The 24,020-nt window shown below is 38.4% G+C and overlaps 2 protein-coding genes across 5 annotated transcripts in view; one reads left to right on the top strand and one right to left on the bottom strand.

Annotated features, from left to right (window-relative positions):
- Positions 1-7,026, top strand: part of vps13a (vacuolar protein sorting 13 homolog A) — a 60,815-nt gene extending 53,789 nt beyond the window's left edge. For 3 of the 4 annotated variants that reach the window (XM_047380757.1, XM_047380755.1, XM_047380754.1), the window contains 5 exons: positions 923-1,037; positions 3,353-3,438; positions 5,489-5,612; positions 5,702-5,776; positions 5,881-7,026. In XM_047380757.1, coding sequence (XP_047236713.1) covers positions 923-1,037; positions 3,353-3,438; positions 5,489-5,612; positions 5,702-5,776; positions 5,881-5,931 — 451 coding nt within the window. In that variant the 3' untranslated portion in view covers positions 5,932-7,026. Of the gene's footprint in view, positions 1-922; positions 1,038-2,520; positions 3,131-3,352; positions 3,439-5,488; positions 5,613-5,701; positions 5,777-5,880 lie in introns of those variants that run through there. The other variant, XM_047380758.1, reaches the window with a different exon arrangement.
- gna14a (guanine nucleotide binding protein (G protein), alpha 14a) lies at positions 7,021-22,930 on the bottom strand. Its single transcript, XM_047380759.1, has 7 exons — positions 22,513-22,930; positions 11,233-11,417; positions 11,006-11,160; positions 9,854-9,982; positions 9,625-9,754; positions 7,971-8,124; positions 7,021-7,778 (listed from the first exon to the last, which is right to left on the bottom strand). Exons 1-7 carry the CDS (start codon positions 22,631-22,633, stop codon positions 7,588-7,590), a joined length of 1,065 nt encoding a protein of 354 aa, XP_047236715.1. The 5' UTR covers positions 22,634-22,930; the 3' UTR covers positions 7,021-7,587.
- Between the last annotated feature and the right edge of the window lie 1,090 nt (positions 22,931-24,020).

The raw sequence follows: 24,020 nt of genomic DNA, 5'->3' as shown, positions 1-24,020 counted from the left end.
TTATTATTATTATAGGGAGAGACGCTTTTCACCTCAGGTGGTATATTTAATCAGAATCCGTTCATACATTTATACCCCTCTAACTTTTTTTGTTTGTTGGATACTCATACTATCTGAATGTTATTCTGCAGCACACTTTACAATTCTCTCCTCTGGCAAATACATTATTTCTGATGGTAATTTCAGAAAAAAATCTGTTTGATTTGAGTAAACGCATTTATTCAGTGGGGACATTAAAAAAATATTATTTTGAACATTTTCAATTTTCAGTCATTTTCTACCACTTATTCCATAGTGGGTCGCGGGGAAGCTGGTGCCTATCTCCAGCAGTCTATGGGCGAGAGGCAGGGTACACCCTGGACAGGTCGCCAATCCATTGCAGGGCAAATTTTTATACATTTTTAACTTTTTTCAGTGAGGGGAATTTTTAAATATTCCTGTTTGCCCTCAGGTATAAAATGGCGTGACATAGAGGCCCATTTCTTTTTGACAATCTTCAAAATAGAAAAGACAAGAGAACATCCAATTCGAGCAAAGCAGATGAGTTAATCTTCTTAAGTTAGGAAATGGCTACAAGAAAATATGTACGCACCTAAACTTGTCCACAGCTGCAGTCAGAGCAACAAATACAAAGTTTTAAGTAATTTAAACAAGTGACAAGCAAGGCTGGAGGTGGCCACAAGTTTATCTTGTCACCATGCATAGTGATCAGGATGGTAGGGAAAAACTTTAAAGTTCACTGTTGGAAAACAACATCAGTGAGTGTCATCATAGGGCTCACCAGGTCTCCATAACAATGTGCTTTAAGGCTCTTGGACACATCTTTACCAAGGTTGTCAATAACTGTTGAATGTACTAAAGATGTTGTGCATCCTTAAGTAATCAAATAATACATTTCTTTCCTACTTTGACCTGCCTACAGGGCAGCAGGGACCTCACAAGATGTCGTCTCCCTACGTCCTCCTCGCTTCATACACGAGGATGGTGTCATCCGACCGTATAAGGAGCGAGAAGGCATCGGAAGTCAGATGCTCCTGGTAAGAGTTCACTGCACATTGGAAAGCCTTTTATCGTATCTCTCAGTTAAATTTCTGTAATTTCTATCAGTTTGGTTTGGATCTTAAAATTCAGTACGGCACCATGTGAGACATTAACTGACTCTGGTTTGGGAAGTTAGACATCAAATTGGCCACGAGATTTTTCAGGGAAACATGAACACTTTTACGTGAGGATGATCTGAGGAAGATTTTTATCGTAATGCTGATCTGAGGCTTTTAAGGTTGTTTGTCGATACCGGCATTTTTACTGTATAATAAAGTCAATAAAATCAATTCCATGCCTATAATTAGGCACAGGTTTTGTGCTGCTGTATCGTAAGAGGAGTCCCTGCTTAACAACAGGAGTGTGCGCGCAAAGCAGACCAAGCTTACAACATTTATCGCTCATTTCCGCCTTTCTTGCATTATCACAGGAAATGACCCCAGTCGCTTGGTTTTAAGCTCTGCAGCACAATATTAAACTGGGCTGGCGGCACCAACCCCCAGATATGTTAGCAACAGTAGTTTAACACGTTTCTTCACAATGTTTTATTGCAGCTTAGAGCTTCTACTGTGTGGCTGATGTAAAACCTAGAGATCCAGGCAGGAAGGTGAAGTTGGTGGCAGTCAGCTACTTCGATATAAACTATTTAAACACACTGCTACCTGAAAGCTGGGATCAGCTTAGGATAGCCATACCTTTAGGAATCGTTTTACCACACAGTAAATTTCATGAAGTTTTCATGTTTGACATGAAGTAAAAGAGAACCTTATCTAAAAATAAACTGACAAAATGATGCTTAAACGAAATGATCAAAGCTGCCAACATCTAGCAGTTGATTTGAAAAGGGTTTTCCTAAAAAGTACAGTTAATAATTAATAATAATATCTGTAAGTTCCTGAATCTGATCAATACCTCCACCTGGTTTATGTGAATTCTGCCGCTCATAGTTCATATCATTTTCCTCCGTCGCCCATCCTTTCATTGATCCTTCCCTTCTCACTTCATCTGATTCAAACCAGGGATTTATTTGCTCCCCATCTGTTTCAGCAGCTTCACAAGTCTGAGGATAGATTCGTGCTTTTAGTTGATTTTGGTGACATCCTTATGTTATATTCAGCATGAGTAAATGATTTTAATGAAAAATGAAGTGCAGCATCATGTTTTCGGTTACTTTTATCTGATGAAAGAGGCTCTAGATACATAAAAATAATGAAAACTCGGATTATGGATAGATGACCCCATAATGATTAAGCTGTTTGCAGGCATTTATGGTTCTCTGAATCTTTGAAGTGGGTATTATTTGTGAGTTATTCTGCTAAAATTAAACTGCATAATGTTTTTTCCTTTATATGAATGTGTTTTATAGTAGGAACCAACTTCTAGATTGGTTTGAACCTTTTCCAGAGTTTCTGTCTCAGTTGAAACAAGCTCCAGTCTTTTTGATCTGACTCTCCTTCCTCTCTCTTGTCATGTCCACAGAGGCGATTGGCTTACATTGAATGGAGTAAAACTAATTCAGAGCATGAGGATGATGAGTAAAACTGTTAAAATTGGCCGTAGAAGTGATGTAGAATTGTCTTGGTGCCTGTCTGTAGTCTGTGTTGGAGATTTGCACATTATTATCTCTGTTAGTTTATACTGTTGAACATTTAGGCGACTGTGGCTCAGTAGGAAGAGTAGTCGTCTTGCAATCAGAGGGTTCGATTTCACCTTCCTCCTGCCATATGTCGATGTGCCCCTGGGCAAGGCACTTAACCTCAAGTTGCCTACCGATCTGCGTATCGGTGTATGAATGTGTGAGCGTTAGTGAGTGCGATTGGGTGAATGTGGCTCTAGTGTAAAGCGCTTTGAGCGGTCTGTATGACTGGAAAAGTCCAGAGCTTTTATGAAGAGAAGATTGTATTTTTCTATTTTATTTTTTACATGTTTGTTCTGTTTTCATACTGAGTCAGTATCTTTAATTTAATCACCCTCCATCCCATTCTTGTCTGATTTTTCCATGTTGTCTCTGTCATAATTTTAGAAATCCTTCATTAACTGTAGTTTTGATTTAAGATTTTGTTGCTAATAAAGGATTGTTTAAATTCTAGCCTCATTTGTCTGCTTCATCTTATCTACTCTCATCACCCCATTGTTCCTTTTTCGTTCCACTTAAGTTTTCTCCACTTTTTCATTCACTCATTTTGCTGCGGATCATGGCAGCTTTCATATTTGAAATGAACCCTCATATAATAATTTCTGTGTTGATTCTTTAGTTTTTGTCCGAGTTTAAACGTATTTTCTCCTTTAAATTATTATTTTTTTCTTGCAGAAAATTGAGAACGGACGCTTTGCCAAATATAGATATTTTGCTCATGCCATGGTTAACGATTCAGACTTCTTCATGATCACCAAGAGGTAAGTAACTCTGACACTTTATCAGACACTCCTTTTTTACTTAACTCAAAATACCTACTTCATTTAGTACCATCCAGCTTGTTAGCTTAAGAGGTATTCATTTGGTTGTAGTTCATAACTTCACCACTTGATGTCCCTAGAGCCTCTCTCCATTGTAATGGTGCCTGCGTTGCTGTACAGTTTAGGTTTTTGCCCTCAAACGCTCTTAAAATGTTTTAACGTTATTAACAGTAATGTATAAACGTAAAATGTACGTATTTAAGCACAATCCCAAAGGAAATTAATTTTTGGTTGATTATTTCTGTGTTGTAACAATGTTTCTTGGCAACAAGTTTGATACCGTTGTGGAACGCCTGGTTATTTCTCTTTCAGTGGTGCTACATTGAGCAGCAGAGTTGAGTTTGTGGAAAAACTTGTCAATTCCCATTTAGCTGATTCTCCTTTCAACTCATGTTTCATGCTGTTTATTGGATGATTGAAGGTTGGAGAAACAAGTCACATCAGTAATTTAATAATTTATTCCTTTAGCAAAGTAGTAGTGCATTGAAGAGCTGTCTACAGCCACATGTTGGCACCTCCTCCTCATACTGGTTACCAGCTTGTCCACTCACTGCCTTGAGATGGCATCCCATTCCTCAGCCGGCATTTGTTGTAAGTCAGCCAATGTGATTGTGTTGGTCACTCTGGCACCAACAGCACAGCCAAGGTGATCCCAAGCTATTGCATCTTCTCTACTCCCAAATTCTGGAGGTTGTCTCTGATAAACCCCACTCTCCTCGGAAAAGGGCAAGCATTGACATTTGAGGATTGACTTTTGTCCCTAAAAGTGGAGATATGGGATATTGCCAGTGGTTTCTTAATCTCATCTCAACAGCCCCACAGCACCACACCATCTCCACCTGCAGCTGTATGGCACTGGCAGAAGAGATTTATCACGCTATGCGAGGCCCAACCCACATATTCATCTCTGCAGCTCAATTTTGAAATTGATTTTCCAACAAATGTTGCACCGTTCAAGGGGAAAATTAACAAGATTTATTGCCGAGAATCTTTACAACAAAGAAATTATCGACCAAGCTCAAATTTCCTTAATAAGACTAGGCTCAGCTTTCACCAACATATAAAGTATAAAGCTCAAGTGTGAGATTTTTAAAATGTTTTGCCTTTACCTGTTAGTGCCTTTTTTTTCCAAAATCCTTGCTTGGTGTTATCTCCCTGGCTTTGTACCATCTTCAGTATCTATAATAATACATTTTGTTTGAAGACGACATTCGAGTCACTCAAGGAGGCCGAACAAATAAGATATAAAAACAGTAGAAATATAAACAATAAAAGCAAGACAATGACTGGCACAGTAACAGCAAACTTGATATCAGAGATTACAAAAAATAAACGAGTGGGTTTTGAGTTGAGTTTTAAATGAGGACAGAGGGTCAGAATCACAGATATGTTTTGGAAGACAAGGAGGTATGAGAGAGAAAGCTCTGGACCTCATGGTTGTCAAGGGAGTATGACAAAAAGAAAGCATGAAAAAGAGCAAAGAGTTTGGGCAGGTGTGTAATAGCAAAGAAGATCAGTATGGTAAGGAGGTGCCAGGTTATGGAGAGCTTGAAATCAATGGCAATATCAGCTATTTAGGGTTGACATTTGAAACTGTCCTCCTACCGTTTCCAGTTTTAGAGATTAACAAAGCATTCATGCAGAATTAGCATTTAGCACAGTTAGCATTTTTACCATATTAGCAATTAGCACAGTTTGCATTTGTGTATTTTTAGCAATCCCCAAAAGATTATGAACATTTCCAGATCTACCATGTTCCTTAACAGAGGTTGGAAGCTGAAAGGGATAAAACCGTTATATGTTTAACCTTCTCTGTTTCCACTGAATGCTCGCTAGCTGTTTCACAGCAGTAGCTTGAATGAACAGCATCAAATATCTCTTCTAAATAGCTCCTTACAGCTTTTGGGCTTCTTCTGACTAGTTTTAAACCCTTCATTGATACTACGCTAATAATGAACTAGTTCATTTTTTTGTTTGGTCTGCCTTGCAGAGGAATATTTTTTGTGACTAAAGGCACGTTTGGCCAGCTGACCTGCGAGTGGCAGTATCTGTTTGAAGAATTCACAAAAGACCCAAAGATTGTAGGCGAACGTCGACTTCGGATTGAAGCCAAGGTACAAAAGGAAGCTAAAACATTATGTTTAGTTTTGTTAAAAATTCTCCACAGGCTTAAGCAAATCTAATTTAAACTCTAAATATGCAGGAAAGAGTGAAATCTGTCTTCCATGCCAAAGAGTTCGGGAAGATTATAAACTTCAAAACGCCAGAGATTGCTGAGGTAAGCTGACAGTTTTTAAGAGAACAGGCCGGTTATGTTTAAGATGAACTTATGATGAATGAATGGATTGCAGTAAAACTCATTTATTCTATTTTCTTTTTCAGTGGGTTCTTAATAAGTTGCAGAATGCCAGAGATGGTTTACCTAAATTCTAATAAAGAATAAGATGTGCTAAAAACACAGATGATCTGTGTGTCAGTGCCTTTGCTATTTACTGCATGCCTGCTTTGTGTCCCTACATGTGTAAGCAATGCACAAAATGTTGTTTTTTTATGTGGACTTTTTGCATGAAGTTAGGAATGAAAGATTGAGTGGGTTATATTATCATAACATAAAAAGTGCTATTAGTGTGTTTCTGAATTACACAATTTCATCACAGAATCTCAGAATGCATTTAACCAAACTTTGTCATTGCTCTAATTGCACTCATTCTTTTTGCACAAACATCGTTTTATTGGTCTTTTTGACTGAAAGAACATTAAACCAAGAGTTTACCTACACTTTTTGTAACATTCAGTGTAAAACGCCAATGGAACTGGAATATTTTATTTTTAAACCTTCAGGGTGTCTTTAGTTCTGTTTTTCACTGTCAAACACATAACGTCACTCATTTATTTCCTCTTCATTATTGTCAACTATATTTTTATTTGTATATAGAAAGGTAGAAATATCACTGCAACATCTTGAAAGTAACCTGAATAACACTGAGGCCAAATTACCAACTGCACATTCAATGTCTAAAGCTGTGTTAATTTGTACCAGATTATATAAAAGGGAATCAAGGTGTTATTGTAACATTACTGTAGTTCAGTGTGTTTATTTTATCTCTGAAAGTTTTCATTTTTTTATACATATTTTCAAAATAAAGACTGTTCAGTTGGAGTTTTTCAGATGCATGCTATTTTTATACTATATCTGCTGGATGTTCATTTATTATTTGTAATCATGCTCACATCAGTCTGTGGAAAGCAGAGATGGTAATGTTGCTTTTCTGCTTTTTTACCAAACATGCAATGCAAACTTTACAAAATATGCAGAGAAACATTTATTTAAAATTAAAGAAATTCTAATTATTATCGGCTGCTGTTTTCTCTGGAGTCCAGGTTTTCTGTTCCTGTCCACGAATAACAAGAGTAAATATTTCTGATGCCATTTTAACTTTGTTTTGGTCGTTTTGGTTAGCAGAATGTCTACTGCTGTGGTTTTATTCATGCTGTTTTTAAAGAAAAAAATAAAACATGTTCTTCAAATTTCAGTGCCATCTTTATTAATCTGCAGTACCAATATCAACATTTTTGTACTTTTCAGTTTTTACAACAATATCCACAAATAATATTTAAATTTCTACTTAAATTAACCAGTTCAGCTTCTATTCGCACATCTCAGATTTTGTACATTTAAACATTAAAAACCTTCTAAATAAATTAGCCTCTTGTAGGGAAATCAATGCCTAAAGGGCTCTTTGTGGCTGCTAAATGATAGTAAATTAGTTAAAGCCTGTCAGATAATTGTGATATATATGTTTTTAAAGAAAGTTATTCACACATTAGGTCCACAAGTTACCTCTCTAAGATTCACATTCCTTCTACAACTTTAAAGTAGCCTTTACAGCAGAACAAAATAAAAGATAAACTTCATCTATACAAAGTTACGGTTTAGGCAGAATATCCTACGCAACTCATTGTTTATGCTTTGCGGGTTCCATCTGTTCAGCTTAAATGGATCTTACACTTTTTGGATAGTATTTAATCCAGGAAAGCTTTTATGTCAAGTATGGACAAAGAGTTGATTGGCATTTCCTTCCGTCGTAGCTACACCAGATTGAAGTCCTTAAGGTTGGCTGTGAGGATGGTGTCTTTCACGGCCACAAAGACGAAGCGGATGTTTTCGGTGTCCGTGGCGCAGGTGAAGTGGGAGTACAGCTTCTTGTCTTTAATGGGATTTTGTTCTTGGTACATCTTGAGGATGAATTCTTGAGCTGCTATCGGGTCCTGCTGAGGTCCTGCAACGGAGAGTCGAGGGTTTGTTTAAGAGAAACACTCATTAAACTATGAGTTCAGCAATCATGATTCTGAAAACACAGTTCATGTTCTTTTTTGACTCAAATGCAAGCACTGCTTTTATGCCATTTCGTAACCATCTAAACTCTAAACTGTCAGACAGCCAGTTATGATGAGTAAATATAAAATCTAACCTGTGAATTCAGGGAAGTAGGTGGCTAGGTGAGAGTACATGATCTTCTCCTTGATGATGTCGGTCTTGTTGAGGAAAAGGATGACGGAGGACTTCTCGAACCAGGGGTAGGTAATGATGGTTTTGAACAGGGCTTTGCTCTCCTCCATGCGGTTCTAAGGAAGATACAACAGTGGGCGTAAATTTTAAAGCACCTAGCTTACACTTAAAGGGCATTTATATGTCCTCGTCTTTTAGAACCAGAACGCATAAAACTCCCCAAAGTATGAAACCTAAATACATCACAAGCAGATAAATCATTTTAAAACGTTTCTGGAATAAAAAGTCTTAAGAACCACACCCTTTAAACCGGATGTGCTCTTCTACATATGGATGACGTCGCATTTGTTACTGCATCCTCTGAAAACCAAAAAATATTATTTTGTATGATTATGTGGAATGGTTGTGTGGATGCATATTGGCAACACAGAAAAAGAATGGAGTGAGGATTTATGCTACAAGGATCTTTGACACGGAAGCTCAGTGGAAGTTAACTGGTGAAAAGGATGAATTTCTCCTCATCCATGCCCCAGAATTAGGAAAAATTGGAATCTTGGATTTGAGGAAAAATAAACCCGGTTAGACATGGGGACAAGGATACAACTCAGTGTTTGTGGGGCTTTGCTGATAGCTCAAACAGGGAGTCAACAGCCAGAACACCAAGATGACCAGCTATCGCTTTTAAGCATAAAATTAAGAAAATTCCTTCTTTCATTGTGCTTTTCACTTTTTTGTGTCCTGCTGTAGTTAATGACTTGTGTTAATTTAAAAAACACTCTTTGCAAGCTTACCTCCTTCACCTCATGACATTTAGCTACAGCTGCCCTTTTTTCTCCGTGTCTGAGCCAAATGAAGAAGAGAACATTTCCAGCTGCCATCTGAGTGTGTCAACATCCCTTCCAACCATACATGTGTAGCATTAGTATTAAGGGACTTTTAGGCCCATGTGTTTTTACCAACTGAGTTTAAGTTGATAATAGTAGAATAGTGTTTTGAAGATGGTGGATAATGCAGAGAAAAACGAGACCTTTATGATCAATGCATGGCTCGCTTGTATAAAGTAGGCTATTTTTGGTGACACTGTTGGGAAAAATGATGGCACTATCTGGGCATCAAAGTTACAGTGCTGGGTGGAACCAGAGCAGAAATTGCATCTACTCTAATGCTGCCAGAATTCTGATGTTTAAAATTACAGTTTTTGTCACAGGCAGCCATTTCCTATTGTGCTGAAGCACAGGCAGACTAGACTCATGACTTTTAATTCTCCCCATTGCCAGTTTGCTAAATCTCCAAGCTAATAGCCCCAGACAATATTTCTCCTGACATCCTCCTCCTCACTGGATAAATAACCTTACAAATCTTCACTTTATGAACTCAAACTTAAGCAGGAGACTTTATCATTATTTCCCTTCCCTGGAGGACATTATGTTATGCACTGATGCCTAGGTTCAGCATTTCAAATGTAACCTCTGTGTTTGCTTTTTCTCTCTCGATATTTCCTCAATTTTGGAGACGGAATTGAATATAACAGCTGTGAAGTACAAGCCTGGACTCAACTGAAAAGAAAAAGTTGTAGAAATGCGTTAACGTTACTTTGCTTCTGGTAGGATTCTCACCTCATTGTCGCACTCCGCCAGCACCTGGTCGTACTCACTGAGTGCCACCAGGAAGATGATTGAAGTGACGTTCTCAAAGCAGTGGATCCACTTTCTCCTCTCTGACCTCTGACCTCCAACATCCACCATCCTGCCAACAAATGAGCCACAATGAGAACACAGCAACCCCCAACAATGCAGTGAGATATTTTAAACCCATCGCTTTAAAGAGCTCAATGTCCTGTCTTACCTAAAAATGACGTTCTCCATATCAAAGGGGTACTCAATGATACCCGTTGTGGGCACTCGGACTCGGAGGATGTCCTGGAGGTCTGGCAGGTAAGAAGGTTGGCCAATCCGATCCAAGTCGGTGAGATAGCTGAAATTATTTACAGCAATGACATTGTCAGATGAGAGGTTGTCGAGGTAAAAAAAAATCAGATGAGGCTTTTTAAAAAGCCAGAAATGCAAACAAAAAAGAGCACTGACACAAAGCCAGCATAAAGCTAGCAACATGACATCTTTGATTAAAAGGCTGTTTATGGAACCTTCTGAGGAAACAAACAGGTAAGAGCACTGTTGCATTACAGCAATAAAAGGAGAGCACATTTGAGTTAATAGAGGATTTGCATCTCCAAAAATAGAAAAAAAAAACACAGGCTAAAATAAATAATGCTTTTCTTTTTTCATCGCACTAGTTCAACTCAGGTTGTATTTATTAGGAATAATATATGTTCCACTATGAGTGGGCACTTATCTGCATCACCAGAACTTGGCCTCACATGTCCTATTTAAAGCTCCTGTGTGTATTTTCTTTCAAACTGGAACAAACGTAACTTGGTTATGTAAGGTAATACCAAAACCCATAACAGAGCTTTAGGAATTTTATTTCAGTATGTTGCTTTGGTAACATTTCAAATTTAGATCTGATTTAAAAGAAAAGGGGGGAAAAAGATGTATGTTTTCATTGTTCTGTAAATACACATAGTCAAGTGCCTAAATACCAAAAAGCTGATACAATCGTGCTTTTTAAGTATCCATGACATTGCCTTCTCTCCTGAGCACTTGCACCACTTTCACACCGACTACAGTCTGCTCTGTCATCTGTCACAATTTGTGCCGTGCGGCAATTCACACCGGAAACATTTTAGGATCCATTCATGCATCACTGCTCTGTCATCTGAAACTATTACCCCCATTAAAATTCTGCCAAAAATAGACTCGATCCGTACTTCTGACGGACGATGGCTGTCCATCATTCTGCAGCAACACGTGTGAATTACCACAGAATGCCTAGAATGGTTTCTATTTGCGAAGATGAGAAAATTGCACAGATGTTGGCGTCTGTGTGAGTGAGGTGCTGGGTTTGCTGTCATGTGCTGTAAAACAGCTGAATTCTCACTATTTGGTGGAGTCGGACAGTTGGTACTCCCTGCGTCGGTCGTAGCACTCCTGGATTCCAGCGTCGTTCCACAGGTTCTTGATAGCCACCAGAAGGTTCTGATCCAACTCCTCCACCTTGTCTATCTCAACTTCCAGGACTGAGTTTGCATTGTTCTGTGGAAGAAAACAAAAATTGACATATGATGATATATATTTTTTTTCTAGTTTTACTGGTTTCTAACCCACCTGGTTCTGCGGATCAGAGAAGGATATGCGGAGCGGTCCCATGGCCCGGATCATGGTCTGCATTGATGTGTAGATGTTCTGGTAGACCAGCTTAGCGTAACTCTTCTTGTCCTCATCTGTGTATCCTCCTCCGTGGATGATCCTCATCTGTTTGATAAAGGTGCTCTTTCCACTCTCACCGGTTCCTGTTCACAGACAGAAAGAACCTGTTTTCATTTGTGCCACATTATTATTATATTTGCATTTTAAACTGCTGTGGGATGTTGGGTGTAAACCTCTGAAAGCTGCTCATATCCTTTACATTTTGCCTTAATTTTTAGGAAGTTATGTTCACGTTGCAGGCTTCTGGTCAAAAACGTTAAAGTGGTTTTACTGTGAAGCCTTGTGCCAGACTCATCTTCTTAAGCCATCTCAACCTGGAAGTGATTGACTAAAGCTATGAAATGTATACGTCAAGCACAAAAGGAAGAATGTACAATACAATGAACAAAAAGAAACCAGTATTTCTAAATCCACTGTCTATTCACTGATGTTTTTTCAGGATGTTATTGTATTTAGATTAACATTAATTATACCCATCCACCTCTTTTGTCTACACATAATAGAGTCTAATTGTAGAATTTAATTGTGAATGGTAATAGGTTTACTTTAACTTTTTAAGTTCTTGTAATAAAATGAACATTGTTTAATTTTGATTGTTTTACATGAATTAACTGAAGTACATTTTCAGTCAATTGCTAAATATCCGACAGTTTGTTACAGCAGGAAATATTGCTAACAACATGCGCTGAAAGTATTTTTTGAATGGAAATATTTTGTTCATAAATATGAGTGTGATTTCTATAGTTTAAAGATGTGCTGCACTCTGGTCCATCCAGCAAATAAAGTTAGAGCAGAAGGTACAGTACAATGAACATACAGTAACAGAGAGCTTAGATGTTTTTAGAGAGACTTTTAAAAAGTGTGGAGAATAGTTTTCAAGATAATAGAAGGTGAGTGAAGCTCATAAGTCATATAATAGATTTTGTAAAAAAAAAACAAATCGCAGCCTCTGTGTTTTCCTTTACAAACTCAAACATTTACTGCATAAATTGAAAAATGCTCCAGCAGATTTACATTTTCTGTGAATCACTACACTATTTTGTTGCATAACCACTGCTTTACATACGTGTTGCAACGTTTGGTGTCTGTGAGCTGGTTTTTCAGTCCAGGACTGTTACAATCTTCTGCTACAATCTTCTTTTTGATGGCCTCAGACAGCTCTTTCTATTTTTCCATGGTGTTCACCTTCACATCCAACATCAGGAGCACATCAACTTAAATATCTGGGGTTTAAACAGGGCAAACCTCCTTCTAAATGCAGAGTAACAATGTTATGATGATGTGGACCTGATGTAATACACCTGCGTGGATTTTAGGTATTTAAAGTAGAAATAAATGTGGGCGGTATCCTAACCCTCGTCAGAAATAGCATTTGCATTACATCTTAAAAAAAATTTCAAAAAGTATTTTCTTTAGTTTAGTTATATTACTTAATTTTCTCAGGTATTTTAAAATTTATATTGAATATCAATATGCCCAAATATGTTAGAAAAACACCTAGGTCATAGTCACATGACTATACATTTATAGAGTCTTTATCTCAGGTGAAACAAATAAGCTGTGAGGTAGAGTTAGAGGAGTATAAAGTTAAATATTTCCCTGTGAAATGCAGAGGAAAGAACAGTTCAAGTTCAGCAGCCAACATTCACAGAGTGACTTTACAGTTTCTACTGCTGTAATAAAACGCCTCATTGTGTTTCTGAACAGCTTGTTACCTAGTGCCAGCTTGAAATAAAAAAAACAAAAAACAAAAGCAGGTAAACAAGTTCAATGACTGCGCTTGACTGCTAACTTGTCCATCCTGGAATCTGCAGGCAAACTCAACTATTTGAATGCAGATTTGACTGCCAAAAAGACATCTGTTTGTTAATATGTGGGTGAAGAAAGTAATTGAGTCGTGTCCTTCAAGCTGCAGGTGGTGTGAGTGCCAAGTAAGAATGCTATTATGTGCATTACTTACTTAAAGGGAACATATTATGCAAAGTCCACTTTTTTAGCCCTTAACTTCATTTTGCTGTGTACTTGGAGTCTGTAGGTATGATGAAAGTTAAATTTAGTCTCTCCAGGTCCTGTGTAGATATCTTTATGTTCTGTCAGTCAGTCATTTTCTACCGCTTATTCCATAGTGGGTCACAGGGGAGCTGGTGCCTATCTCCAGCAGTCTATGGGCGAGAGGCAGGGTTCACCCTGGACAGGTCACCAGTCCATTGCAGGGCAACACACAAACAACCAAGCACACACTCATTCATACACCTAAGGCAATTTAGAGTGACCAATTAACCTAACAGGCATGTCTTTGGACTGTGGGAGGAAGCCGGAGTACCTGGTGAGAACCCACGCATGCACGGGGAGAACATGCAAACTCCATGCAGAAAGACCCCAGGCCGGGAATTGAACCCAGGACCTTCTTGCTGCAAGGCAACAGTGCTACCAACTGCTCTTTATGTTCTGTTTTGGCCATATTTTTCATCTGTTCAGTTTTCTCTATTCTCTGTTACGTTTTTTTGAACCATTGTGTCACAGTATTTGCTGCAGAACATCTAAACTTCCAGCCAACCCATTTCGCGTATCCGCCATATTTATTTCTCACTGGGATTTTGTAGTCCAATCTCAAGTATGCCGAAGCTGCAAGTAGATAAGTCTAAATACTCAGTTGTTGGGTGTATTGTCCCACCCAATTCATTACACTGTCCCCCAGCATCATAACCTCTTCAAAGTGCCTGGTTAAATTTTATTTTTCGTGGAAATGTTCCCACATCAGTGGGGAAATTCCTCTTTGTTTTGGCGAGGCACTTCCAGGACGAGTTAGTCGGCAATCTTTGCCAGTATCAAGAAGGATTTTCTGAAAGACTTCATCTGATTAAGGGGTCAGTTCCTTCTGACTATGGAAACAACGGACGCAGCAAGCGGTAAGCTGTAAATAACACTAAAATGACAACAAATTTTATTTTAGACATGAATTTATTGTGTGCTCATATGATGTCCTGGCCATTGTTTTGATAGCAGTAGCATCATGCCTTCTGCTTATGTTAGTGCTGTGTCCTACTTGAGGACATAACCATACTGAGTGTTTGAATAGTATTATTAGGTAAACAGTTTTGCATTGTTTTTGCCATTTTGTGCCGCTACATAATTGTATATCTGTTATCAAACTACAAAAATGGATGAAGGGGGTGGAGTGGAGCGCTCTATGACCTGTAGGGGGGCCTCAACAGCATTTAAAGAGAGAGCACCAAAACGAGTTCCTCTCAGACTCACCTGAGAACGGGTGAAGGCGGAGCCTGTGGAGCTACAATAACAAGATGTTCAGACCAAACCATTGCAGTTCCAATTTATATAGACCATATCTGAATGATTTAAATGTGATAATTTCCGCTTTAATACCATACAACCTCAGCTGTCATTGAACAGTTTTTCGTATAGGCAGAGGGAGAGCTCAACTACATTTTCATAACAGGCCTAACTGGTTATTTTAGTTAGAGATGATACTTATGAAATCCAATACATTTGAAAAGGGAGGATTTTTACTGGAGAAGGCACAGTCAATGATTGATCCTGTACTGAAAGTGGTGAATGTTTTTATATACGCTCAGATTTTGTAACAAACTCAGTTTGATAATTGGGTGTTTACAATTTTTATCAATCAAATCCTTAGATTTAAAGACGATAGATCCAGTGGATCTGCGTTTCTGCCTGTGTTCGGTCTTCGAGGTTCCTGCGGTTTCCAAGGGTCGTGTCCTGTTTTGCATGGCAATAGGGAAAGTCCAGTCTTTACATCTCAGCAAACAAACTTTAGCCAAATCCTCTGCATTTGAATCTACCTTGTTTACAAGTCAAGTTTCTTGGAGATGAGGTGGAAGAGAAGGCAAATTCTAATGCTTCTGCTTTAATGACATCATTCAGGAAAGTCAGAGAGTTCAACAAGCTTTGTTCACTCTCTCTATGACACGGGTCTCTTACTATGTTGAATTATTCATCACTAAATAACTGAGGAATATACAGAGATTATTTAAAAAAAATTAGAAGCTTTATAAAATGTAATAAAATGCTTTGAATTACATTTTTTTTAAAGTTAACTTAAAAAAAATAAAAAAAACCTACATAACAGATATCTGATTAAGCCCAGTCTTCTTGCCCCGGGCAGATTTATATTTAAAATGATTTTCTTTTAACCAAGAGGTTAGTTTCTGGTTGAAAATGAGACAGGTATCTCTAAAAGGATAATAAAACAACATAAAAGGAGTATGCAAGTATGCAAGTGGTCTTCATATAATTTATCTTTGATGTGAGCTCTAAGTCTTTGACGTTGGAAGGACTCCTTGCCAACACCCTAATCGATAAATCCCTACATAAATCCTCCATCAGATTGAATTGTTTCTTGCTTAACTGTTAATATTTATTATTCTTTATTTGTCTTTGTTTGAAATTGCTCTTAAAATACCATAATTTATCATTCGAGCAGAATATACTCCTCACCAGGACAGTCAGGTGCCGAGTCAGTAACAAACCCTGGATCAACCAGAGTTCCTGAATATTATTCATGGGTAGGACACAAGGAGCGCTTCAAGAAATGTGCACAGAAAGCTCAGAATTGACCAGATAAAGGGAACAACATCCAGCAGAACAACCTACAGTTCAAGGTAAAGGTGGATCAGACTGATAGGAGCCTTCACAACTGCTTCTTCATCAGTCTGGTGTAAAGGTAGACCAAAACTAGATACACATCTAACCAATGCCATAAGCAGCGCTGTGTGGTCCTGAGACTTTGCCCAGATCAGTAGATTCCTAAGAAACTCTCTAAGCTCTAATTAAATCAACAGATTACATTCTCCGGTGTTCTGGTAGTTCAAAATATTATGTAATCTCCTTTGAATACGTTAGACCTGCTGCTAAAGCACCACACAACTTGAAAGTCTTGCAGAAAGAATGTTGGCCAACCTAAATAGGCAAATACAGAACTTTCAAAACCCAGTGCCAGCTGGTTGTCCCTAGTTTTCTAATGTTTAATGCATGTGCAGCCAATGGGAAGTTTGAGCCCCTTTTCCTTTTGAGAATAGGAAGGCATACATGCTTTGTGTGAGACTACTCAGCACTTTATCCCACCACTACTTTTAAATTATTTTCTGCACTTTCATGGGTTGGAGGGAGAAGGAGGGGTTTGCCCAGGGCACCAATTGTGACTTACCCAAGAGACAGACTGAAGCTTTCATCAAGGACCATGATATGACATTTGAAGGCTGTTCTGTCCTAAGAAAATGATTGGAGGATGACAGATCCTTAGTTCTTTAACTAGACAAGAGATTGGACCCAAAATAAAAACAGACTTTGTGCACAAGAAAAAGCGGATTCCTATTCGCAAATGAGGCAATATGTAACATATTTTGTCTGTCTGTGGAGGAAGTTGCAGTTTTCTTTGCCACTGTATAATATTGATAACATCTTTCCAGTGATTCTAAGAACCTGAACAAAGCAGCAACACTGAAATCTCAACATCTGTGAGCATCAAGAGGAACACTGCACAAGCTGCTCAACATCACAGACAGCAACGCACACCTTCTGCACAATAAGGTGATGAATCCAGAGTACCTTCAATATGAGACTCACTCAGCTCCTCTACAGCTACTCCGTTGTGAACCTTTAGTCTTTCAATTAAACACAATCACAATTGGAAAGCAACTACACTAATTATTTCCAAAGTGCTTAGCAGCCTTAAGTGATCAAGAGATCTGGAAAGAATTGCAATCCCTTTTTTACTGCACGTTTGTTTTAGAAATGTTCACTCTCAACATTTCTCAAACCATAAAACTGCTGAAGTCTGGAGAGAAATTAAGATCAGATAGAGATCAGGTCCAGGTTGAGCCCAAATAAAACACTCTAATAACTAAACAACACAAACTGGCATGTAATGTTGTTTCAAGCCAAAGTAAAGAGACCAGGCTAAATTCACCTGTAAATTTAGTTGGATATTTTCAGCACTAAATGAGGACTAAACTCATTCCCAGTGGGCAACATGGGCAGCTTTCCAGGTCGGCATTAGAAGAGAGGGCATATGAGCAGCAAGTAACAAAAAAACAAACAAACTCAGTTGCACCTTAATTGAGTTTCTGTTTTTAGCCCAGTCAGTGTGTTGAGTAAATGTACTCTGTTTGATGCTGACATTAGAAGAAGCAGGGTAACCGACTGGGCTAAAAAGGCTTTTTCCTCCACTCCACATCTTAGAGGATTTTCTGAATTTTGATTGATTTTCAGGAAGCATGGCCATTCTGTAGTATCAATCAAACTGAGCCCACATCGGATGGAGAGCAAGTTAGCCTGCAACATCCTCCCCCTATTAGCAAGAAACAACCTCATTCTTAGTCCTATTTTTTGGTTGGATGCTGAAGGTGGTACTTGCCCAGGACTGCACTTCTGTAAGAACCACCACTGCTTATTGTCTGTTGGTTTTTGGGAGTTTCATTGGCTTTACTGTAAAACTCAGGCCCCCTGGTTATTTGCAGACGTGTCAAAACTTAAATGATGATCATTAGGATTGTTATTTTTTTGTCTTAATACATGCATTTGGAATGTAACATGTTAATGTTTTACCTCATTTGGAGTAAAATAACTGACAGGAGAGTCTGAAATTTTAAAGATAATAAACTTTTAAACAGAGACTTTGACACAGAAGACATTTTTTCCTGGAGATTAAAGTTGAATGAGGCTGGTGCACTTGTGCTCTGGACCTAAAACATCCTGACGTCTGCATTGTTTTTGATAGTTATGGTTCTATTCACGTTCTTGTAGAAAAAAACATTTGTGAATAACAGGTAGGAAATCCCGTCACTGAGACAGATTGCGTGGTAAGGCTAAAACACACGATCAATCATTTAAAGTGTAATTAAATATTTACCTACATTGTAGTGCAGGTTTACTTGGTTCTGTCTTGTGTGTGTGTGTGTGTGGTGTGTGTGTGTGTGTCCAGAAGCATGCGATGTACCTCAGTTTCTTTGTGAAAAACTGACTTGTTTTACATCCACGGATGTGTCACAACTTCACCCCTGCACACATTTCCTTGACAGAGGAGGGCTGGTACTTTGAATGAGCATGTTGTTAACACCGCGGAGATAAGAACTACTACTGGGTGGCCAATGTGCAAATGAAACTCGCTCGTCAGGCGGGACTTTCAGGCAAATGGAGAATGCAAAAGAAGAAGCCAGTACAACAAACTGATTTTTCTACAGTCCAAGAAGAAAAACATACCTTCATGTCTGATTTACATAAATTCATCTGACAGAGCTCAAATCCATCAATGGGCCTGCACCATCTAACACACCAGAAGTATTGGGATAAAACATGTACTGTATGTATTTCATTCCCTGCTTTAATCATTTTAAAGCACCGCTGAGGTATCGCACCATCAATATTTCTGTTGTTTCATCATTTTAATTGCATTTCTTTTTTATTTTTACTTTGTTTTTCAATCGTATTATTGATCTATTATCTTGCCGTAAATATTTATATTTATCTGCTTAAATAGTACCTGTAGTCTTTTAAAATCATCCGTAACATTACAAATCAAGTCAAACATATCTGTTCCAGCAGAGAAGTTTTTCTTCTTTAAAAAAACGAATCTTTGTCATTTTAATCATTGGTTATTTAAGTTTCATTTATGAAAGTGTTTTGGTTGATGGTTTATTTGATTACATTTTTAATTTGGTTTAAAATTTTGTTTTTATTTTTAATTACTTTTGATGTTTTACATTGCGTTAATCTTCTTTATTTCAGTAATGTCTTGAGCTGATGTCATCTTGTAAATGAGATTTTAAATTACAACGGGTCTTTACTGATTAAATAAAGTATAAGTAAAGAACACATAAATTCAGTTTGGTGATGTGTAACAATGATTTTTAAATGGTTTATTTCATGCAAGAAAACACTAATCTTGTTTTGAATTTCATTTTGTAAGATTTGCTCCCTTTTTTCCATGTTTTTTTTTGCATTACCCTGGATCTGCAGTTGAAAAGCACAAAGACTTAAGATAAACTTATTGACATTTGGCTTTTTCAGATGCAAGGCCACTGAAATAAACTGCTTTAATGATGCTTGTGTTGTTTTTTTTCCCTGCTTTGCTTCACTCCACTTGTGCTCTCTGTAGGCTTGAATAATGGCGACTGTGACCATCTTAATGAAGCCCACTGAGAGCCCAGAGTGATTCTGACCAGGTAACGAAACAAAATACAGGTGAGATGCTGAACAGTACTGATATTTTAGTACCAATGACCAGGTCAGTGAGTTTAGATGGTAAAATACAGTTTTTAGCACATTGGAGGTTTGTCCACTTTTTATTTTTATTAAATGTCTAATCTGTAAAGTGGTCTTTGTGTATCTTTTTTTTTCCTTGAAAGCTGTTCTACCTGTTCCTCTTCCTCACATAGCTTCTCTGGCTACTTCATCAGCTTTCTCCTTACTAATAGGCAGCACCTATCAGTAGCGACACAGATAGTTTTAGAGTGTCTGACCTCCTCTGTGCCAGCCTATAATGATTTCTAACCAGTTTTTGTTCAGCTGCCATTGGCCCACTCTGCTTTAAGAGTGACCCTTTCCAAACGAACAGTGGGTGCTAATTTGTGGTTCATGCTCTGCTCTATGGTGGAATTTGCATGAGCTTTGCATGAGGTGCGCCCACACCAGCTAGTTATGCTTCCAAACACAGCATGGAGCAAGGTGTCAGCCAGGCTGCGGTAGCCCTCAGTCGCTCCCACACCGCTGCAGTAAAATTCAGCGAAACTGTTGCAACAAGCCTGTTTTCTCTGTGATGCTGTCATGCTGCTGCTTCAAAAAGTGCACAAGAACAAACACTGGGATAAGAGATGGGAAGTCGAGAGTGGACAAAGAAAACTGTGTGCACTCACACAAAATATTAATTAAAATTAGTCTCTGATCACCGGCTGCACTATAGTGAGGGGGGAATTAAATGTTAGCCATTAAACATATTTAATGATCATTTTATTTAAATTTAATGAGTTGTAATGTGAAAAATAGTATGAATTTAATAAAAGTTAAAGACCTTCATAAGACTTGAGCAGGTTTCTGCGCTGTAGTAACTTTAACTGTTTTAGCGATGGTTAATGCTACAGTAGAACATGCTACCAAGTTGAGCTCCTTAATCCTGAGGCAGCCGCTGCTAATGAAAGGCTCGTCTCAGGGTAAGGTTCAACACTATGTTGGAATAATGTTAAATAATTATAACAATTTAAATAACGTTTTATGCATTAATCCCAAAAGTATTAAATATCAACCATTAATTCATATTTGATTTCAGTTAGTTTTTAAACATAATTGATATTAATTAAATCTTAACATAACAAATAGACATTTCGATTAGAATTTAACTGATAGTTTTGGTTTACCATCAGCTATTGTCATGTGTTCTGTGTGGTGTCCATCAGTGGACAGTAACACTGATAGTTCAGGGACGGCTAATCCTAGAGTCAAACCTACGCCAAGCAGAGCCTCTCATTCCTGGGTCAGTTGTTGCCAATAACCACCACATCTCAGCTGTGATCGTCAAGAAAACGGTTTTAAATAACACCTAGGTAGATTTATAAAGGTTTTTACTTTTTTAATAAGGTTTTATCCCTTAAACACAAACTAATTCTTATTTTTTGTTTCTTTTTAACATCGAGGACAGATAGCACTGTAAAAGGGTATTAAGCCAGAGTACCTGGAGAGAACCCACGCATGCACAGGGAGAACATGCAAACTGAAAGACCCCCAGCCAAGAGTTGAACCCAGGATCTTCTTGTTGTAGGGCAACAATGCTACCAACTGCACCACCATGCAGCCTGAGTCACTATAACAACTTGGGGAAAAAAATGAATTTTTGTAGGACTTGTGGTTGAGAAGGTTTCTTCGTTGGGGCAAGACTTAAAGTTTATAACCAGCATCGGCTATGGGTTCGAAAAAATCGCTAATGCTAAATCTAAAGCAAAACATGCAAGCAACTGGAACTTCTTAACCCAGAGATAGTTGTTGCAATTGAACAAATATCTGTGGTTGTCAGGGAAAAGATCAACATTTACCTCATTAAAACAGATTTATAAAGTCTATTACTGTTTCACTGGCTCCAGCTGTTATTTCAGTTTCTTATTAAGATAGGAGAACAAACCAGATGAGCAAATTGATCTTACTAATTAGTTTTAAGGTAACTAATTTGAGTAAGTACATGTTGAAGTTATTGATTAAATCTAACCAAATGTATGTGCATTGTTTCATCAGTTTTATTTATTAAACTCTCTGCATTTCATCCCCATCAATTACACTGAACCCCAACTAAAAATGTACTGTTTCCAGGCAAATGATCTTATCTATGAAAGTATGCATTAGTCTTTACTATTTTCTTGGTTGGCTATAGTCTTTCTAGTCAAGTTCACAACAGTAAAAGATAAACGGCTCATCCCCGTTTCTCCACTTCCTTCCGGAGCGAAACATAAATTCCTGCTACGCGCATATCCCTGCAGTAAAGGCTTTGAAAAGTGTTATTAATCAGACCACCGACTTTTATCTCCCTCTTTAGTGATTATTTTCTGCATTTCTCCATTAATGCTGCTGAAAACCAATTATTTAAATAATACTTGGTGCGTAAAATCCATGTTTTTGCGCACTGCTGCTATGTTTTATTTTAGCAGCGAAAGTACAAAAATATAGCTGAGCCAAAAAGGCGTTAAGATGACTCTATTCATTATATAGCCACATATATTCATCCATAAAACATAATGTTAACCACTGACACGCAGCCTCATCACAACTGTGAATTTGACGTGATAAAACCAATTTGGATCATTTTTTTAACCAGCTTAATTATGTTTTTATGAATTGGTTCCCAACTTTAGCACAACTTTCCATAAAAAGAACCAGCGAGTCCAGGTGTGGCCAGGAAGCGGCGAGGTAAGTTAAAAGCCTTTATAATTCACTGACCGTATGTCACACCCACGGGGACATTTTCTTAAACTCAGTCAAATGTCAACTATTGGTAATGTTTTTAAAACCTCATCGAACTCAACTTTTATGGCCTGAAATGAGACAAATGGTCCATTTTGCTCGATTTTTTTTTTTTCAGCCCGACTGTGGCAGAGTGATCTGTAAGTATTTCCTGCCTGCGCTCTCAGGGCCTCTGGCTCACATCTAGGTGATGCTCACCCAACAGCAGCAGCTTCAGCTCCCTGCGGGAGTCCTTCTTGTCTCTCCGCAGCTGCTCCTCTATCGCGTCGTTGATCCTCCTGGTCTCCCGGTCTTCCGCCGACACACAACACCCAGCCATCCTCCCCAACAATGAGCCACAGGCCCCTATGGTAATGAACCGTCTGTGGTCAAAGTGAAAAAAAGAAACGGAAAAAGGTTTTGGGGTCTTTGAAAGAGAAAAACAGGGACCCAGCTCACAGCTTCAGCGGGAAGGGGTGCAGAACATCTTCTGAACGGATGGATTTTCTTTAGAATAAAACATAAAGTGTCTTATTGGAGGTGAGAAATGTTCCTGTTGTCAAAGCTGTGTGTATATTTAGCGGAATTAACCAAAAATCCTTTTCATGGAGGAGCTCTTTCTTTCAGGTCCCTGAGCACAAAGTGTAGTTGTTAGTCTGAACCAGAGAGATGGTTGGTGAACTTTTTCCTGTCCAGTCAGGGGGGCGTGGCACTGGCCGCAAATAGAAGAGGATAAATGGGAAGTGAGCCTTCAAAGGCAGCAGACTTCACACCTGTGCCACCACTGCATGGATAGCTCAGAATGCTGTAGTGACAGCATAAATCCATCATGCTCGGGGCTGCATGCAGCTTTCAGACATAAGCTCACCGAAAGAGACACAGAGGAGCAGGCTTACTCCAACCACACAGCAAAGTGAGGGAGAAAAGACAAAGTTCATCATCACTTCTTAAGAGTGTCTTCAAACGACCGCTAGGGGTCAGTCATTAGAAACGGAGGAAATTTGTGTTTTTCAGACTATTGCCTTATGAGAAACCTCACGTATACGTGATATTCATAGTTTCTGTTTCCCATAAACAACGAATATCACATAAAACCAAAAGTGACACATTAATGTTAAGTTATGGCCAATGCAATCATTGGGAAGACTGCTGACCTGAAAGTTGTCCAGCAGAGAGACACTAACTCTCCACGTGGAAAGGAAGCCACAAAATAATGTATATTAATATTCAAGCAAATTAATGGAAAGGTAAGTAAAAGGAAAAAGTATGAAAAAGGGCACAACGCAACTAAGATAACCGTAGCCTTAAGACGGTTTTTAAAGGAAAGTCCATTCAGGAGTTTCATGGAGAATCACAAGGGGTTGACTGTAGCTGGAATCAGACCTTCAAGAGCAACCACGCAAAGACACATCCAGGAAATGGCGTACAACTGTTGCATTCCTCGAGCCACTCCTTTACCAGAGACGTCATCATAAGTGTCTTACTTGGTCTAAGGATGAAAAGGATTAAACTGTTGCTCTGTGGTCTAAAGTCCTGTTTTGGGATGAAGTGAATTTAGTATTTTATTTGGAAATCAAAGTCCAAGAGTAGATATGCACATAATCCTAGCTGCCCGAGGTCCAGTGTGAAGTTTACAAAGTCAGTGATGATTGGGGATGTTGGTCAATGTTTTATCAAGGCCAAAGTAAGTGCAGCCATCTACCAGCAAATGTTACATCCCTGAGCCT

Source organism: Girardinichthys multiradiatus, chromosome 12 (assembly GCF_021462225.1).
Source record: "Girardinichthys multiradiatus isolate DD_20200921_A chromosome 12, DD_fGirMul_XY1, whole genome shotgun sequence".
In the NCBI taxonomy this organism is placed as follows: Eukaryota; Metazoa; Chordata; class Actinopteri; order Cyprinodontiformes; family Goodeidae; genus Girardinichthys; species Girardinichthys multiradiatus.
The sequence above is the reverse complement of the archived record's forward strand: the minus strand, read 5'-3'. Positions and strand labels throughout refer to the sequence as shown.